Source organism: Cucumis sativus, chromosome 3 (assembly GCF_000004075.3).
Source record: "Cucumis sativus cultivar 9930 chromosome 3, Cucumber_9930_V3, whole genome shotgun sequence".
NCBI lineage: Eukaryota > Viridiplantae > Streptophyta > Magnoliopsida > Cucurbitales > Cucurbitaceae > Cucumis > Cucumis sativus.
Window position 1 is genome coordinate 19,106,327 of NC_026657.2, and position 4,276 is coordinate 19,110,602.

General features: G+C 28.3%; 1 protein-coding gene across 1 annotated transcript; it reads right to left on the minus strand.

Moving 5' to 3' along the window:
- Positions 1–363: 363 nt before the first annotated feature.
- On the minus strand, positions 364–3,466 carry LOC101204169 (trehalose-phosphate phosphatase B). The gene is made up of 8 exons (XM_031883315.1): positions 3,334–3,466; positions 2,313–2,384; positions 2,115–2,201; positions 1,960–2,013; positions 1,744–1,848; positions 1,521–1,598; positions 886–1,026; positions 364–804 (listed from the first exon to the last, which is right to left on the minus strand). Exons 1-8 carry the CDS (start codon positions 3,436–3,438, stop codon positions 661–663), a joined length of 786 nt encoding a protein of 261 aa, XP_031739175.1. The 5' UTR covers positions 3,439–3,466; the 3' UTR covers positions 364–660.
- Positions 3,467–4,276: the final 810 nt, after the last annotated feature.

A 4,276-nucleotide genomic window follows, 5' to 3' on the forward strand; every position in this document is an offset into this window, starting at 1 on the left:
GCTAAAAAGACTAAAACAATAGATTAAATGACATTTCAACATATAATAAATAATTCCATTGTCCATCGAAATCAAGCCAACTCATTTTCTAAGCATCAACATCTTTTAATTTAAATTTGGTCACATACACAAAAGTTACGAGAGTAAACAAATTATAATTTGCCCATATGTTATACACACACATTTACATTTTAACTATTTTTTTTTTCTTTTAAACTAGTAAGTCAAACAACCTCCATTTGAATATCTAATTTCTTATTTCAAGTAAAGTAATGTAAAACTAGCAGTTGAATAACATCCAAATTTAATGTAATATTATTCATTAAAATTTTTCCTTATGATAAAAAGGATAACAATGTGTTGTAATAAAATTATAACAATGTTGAGCCAATAGATGTAACAACCTTCTGAATGAGGCTCAATTTGCCAAAAAGGGGCACAATGTGTGTATACACATGTTATTATATGTTCATATTAATCAACAAATAAAACGCATGTGTGTTTATAAATATTAATAGGATTTAGGTATCTCCATATCTTGTTTAATTTCCAAAGTCATATACATGCACTTTGGTGGATACCTATATGCCTAAATATTTTTCTAAAAATCACCTCCTCTATTTATCTCTAAATCTAAGGAGGTGGGTTTGTTATTGAAGATCAAGGTGAGGACTTCCTCCATCTTGCTAGCCTTAACAAAAAGGCCAGAACTTGTGGTGGATCCTTCAAAGAGTATGATGCTCTCGTGTTCTTTGGTATTGATGATACAAGTATTGCAATCCCTTGCCCTCTCTTTTGTATTACCTACAAAATTCATGCTCATTTAATTTAATTATTCCCTATAAATAAATTTCATCTTCTATATATATATATATATTACCCTACCTTGAAAGCATCTTCATCGGTTCGATCATCTCCAATATATAGAGGAACGACATCGTCTACATTAGTATGTCCAAGAGTGTGTAGATAATATTCCATTGCATGCCCTTTGTTCCAATTTATGGTAGGTCTTATCTCCATAACCTACAAAATATGTTACATTATTATATAAAGTCATAATACATATTAAAACTACGTAACCTACAAATATGGATTGTTACCATCATACAGTCCTACAAACGTACATGATGAGACATAACTTTTCAAAAATCTAGGATCGATCCAACATTTATTAAAAGAAAATAAAAATAAATGAATTTATGTAATTATTACGTTGTCATCAGGTAGGTATCTTTTTAGTCTACCAAACAAGTATTTTTTATGCATGTTTAACATATTTATTTTATTAACAAATATCTAATGTTACGTATGCACCAGTATCTGATAGAAACGCATTAGTCAAACTAAAGCATTTGTGCTTCTTAGTGCATCACTCTCTCTCACTACATACCTAAAATGTCACGTACAAACACATACAATCTTATTAACAAAGAATCTTCCCTTTTCTGAGCAAAAAAAATATAATTGAACCGACATATTCAATATAATACGTTACTAGCAATTATACAATTATTTACCTTTTTTCCTAAAGTTATATGAAAATCAGGATATCTTTCAAGAACAGTCTCTACTTTCCTTTTCAAATTTTCCAAATCCTGCACACATGCATACAAGTCAATTATAATCAAAATAACTCAACACAGTAATTAATTTCTTTAAGCTTTATTCATATGTAATGTAAGTAGGAGGCTCATATATTATAATATGACAAATAAATTGACAAAAGATTTGTATATTTACCCTCTCATGAACATGTCGAAAGTGCACTGAAACACAAAATCTATTATCCTCCACCATTGCCCCTTCAATTTTTCTAGTAATTTCTTCCTCTAACACTTCCCTAATCTGTCACATTTAAATGATATATTTCCATATTTCAAACCTCATATCATATGAAAAAATCAAATTCCAATTACTAATTATTATATAATCATCCTTATGAAAATAGAAAATTACTTGTTGAATTGCTGGTAGAAATTTCTTGGCTGGTTGAAAAGAAACCCCATCGACCTACAATAATTAAAATAGCATATGGTAGTATTATTTATAAGTTCTTACTTTTTTGTTGGTGAAGCTCGACATGTCGAAATGTTATATAAAACTACAAGAACCTCATTGTCGGAAGTTGGAGTCATGGTAATGTCCATTCCATGGCTCCCAGCATAATGAACATTACTTAATTTCACGAACTCTTTTACCTGAAATTATAAATGGTAATTAATTAATTAATTACCCATTCTTTTAAATTTTAAAAAATATAATACATATAGATTATAAATAATAATAATGTTAATATTTAAACAATTTACTTTATCTCGGCTTCTTCCACTTATTATCGCCGTTGGAAAGCATTTTGCCACTTCTCTTACAGCCTCCCTCATCTACATTTTGGGGACAGAAAAGAAACATATTTATATATAATCATTCTATAATTACATAAATATTTTTTAATTGAAATTGTAAACGTTAACCAAACTGATCACAAAATATAGAAAATAAAACAAAATCTTAATTTAAATATTTGAAGTCTGTGCGTTTTGGTAAAAACTCAAAAGTTGTTGGTAATTTGTCCTCTAATCACTTATTTCATTCTACCAATTAATAGATAGTTCTAAAATATTTTGTCTCTTTCTTAACCCTAATACAAATAAATTAACATGATTAACAATTAGCATTATATCACATTATTATCATTTAAAAAATTGGGTTAATATATGATAAAAAGTAAAGATTAAATTACAACATTTAAAGTTAAAAATAAAATAACCCACAAACTTCTACAAACAGGGTTAAATTTCAAATTTAGTGATTTAGTCCTTGTTACCATTAAAGTAAAATCTCCTAGGTAATCTATAGCTCTACAGATGATGAAGTCCTCGTAAATATATAATTTGGAGACTATTTATTAAAACTTTATTAAACTATAAAAGCAAAATTTTAATTATAAACGATATTACGATAGAGACTAATTTCTTAAGTTTTCTTTTAATTTTAAGGATTAAAATTTAAATTCAATTAGGTCAACATTAGTAAGTATAATAGTTATTTGTATGAAAATTTAAATAGAGGAACGATAGATACATATTCATAAATAATTTCATTGGTTTTGATCTTTAAAACATTTGTTTTAGTTTTTAAGTTTAGTATTTTAAACAAGAAAGAAAATCATTTGTAATTTCTTCATAAAGTCAAACAATGAAGAATAATAATAAAAGAAAAACAGAGATATTATACCAATTAGGCATTAATATCTCTTCAAGATTTGAATCTAATATTATTAAAAATATATATATATATATATGTAAAGTTAATACTTAAAGAATAAATTACCTCAGAAGACATGAAAGCTCGATCAGGATCATCAACAATGGGAGAAAGAGTTCCATCATAATCCAAAAACACAACAATTTTCTTTCTTTTTAGCCCTTTCATCATCCCGTCAAATGATTCCAACCCAGAAGGATGTGTTTTCTAATACACATTAATTAATTAATCAATTAAAAATATATAATCTCTCATTTAACAACAACAACAATAATAAAATGAATGAATGAATATCGTACCAGCCATGAATTGTAATTGGTTCCATCCGTCGAAGTATTGTCAAAAGTGGGAGCAACTTGTAGGGACTTGCGGTCACCGGAAAGTGGGGTGGGCAGTCCCATTAAGGATCTGAAGAAGAGTGTGGGGCGGGCGGTGGGAAAAGCGAGAGTGAAAGGAAAGAAAAATTTCAACAAAACATTGGTAAAAAAATGAGAAAATTCCATTACTGTTATTATGGAGAAGAGAGTGGGGAAAAGAAGTGAGAGGAGGGGGAGGTTTTGAGTTGTTCGGTGGGGGATTATTTAAAGGGAAAATTTGATAAAGTAGCTTTATATTTTATTCGGCCACGTGGAGAGCTGATGTGGCTATTTTAGTAATTTACTTTGATTTTGAGTCAAACCTAAGTCTTTAGGTTCAGAAAAAAGGTCCACCTCTAAATACACTCTTTCTGACTCCATTTTTAAATTATAGAAAACAAAAACAAAAACAACAACAACAACTAATCAAAACCAAATTTCAGCTTCACATCCAAAACTCATATCTTGTAATAAGGGGTAACAAAAATAATTCAAATTCAAATCATAAAAGTTCAACTTAAAACAATACTGCAAACTATATATATTTTTTCACACTTATATATATATATATATGTATGCACCGTGATGTATAAGGCCGGCATCCAAATTTTAAAATAAATCAAACCCAACCAAATTGATCTAATATTTATATA

What these genes read in the sequence shown, in the direction of transcription:
- LOC101204169 (XM_031883315.1), bottom strand. Translation starts at nt 3,438, where the DNA reads ATGATGAAAGGGCTAAAAAGAAAGAAAATTGTTGTGTTTTTGGATTAT. An exon ending in GAGCTTTCATGTCTTCTGAG is followed by an intron (nt 2,385 to 3,333) that starts GTAATTTATTCT and finishes CCCAAAATGTAG; the next exon opens with ATGAGGGAGGCTGTAAGAGA. An exon ending in CCGATGAAGATGCTTTCAAG is followed by an intron (nt 805 to 885) that starts GTAGGGTAATAT and finishes TGAATTTTGTAG; the next exon opens with GTAATACAAAAGAGAGGGCA.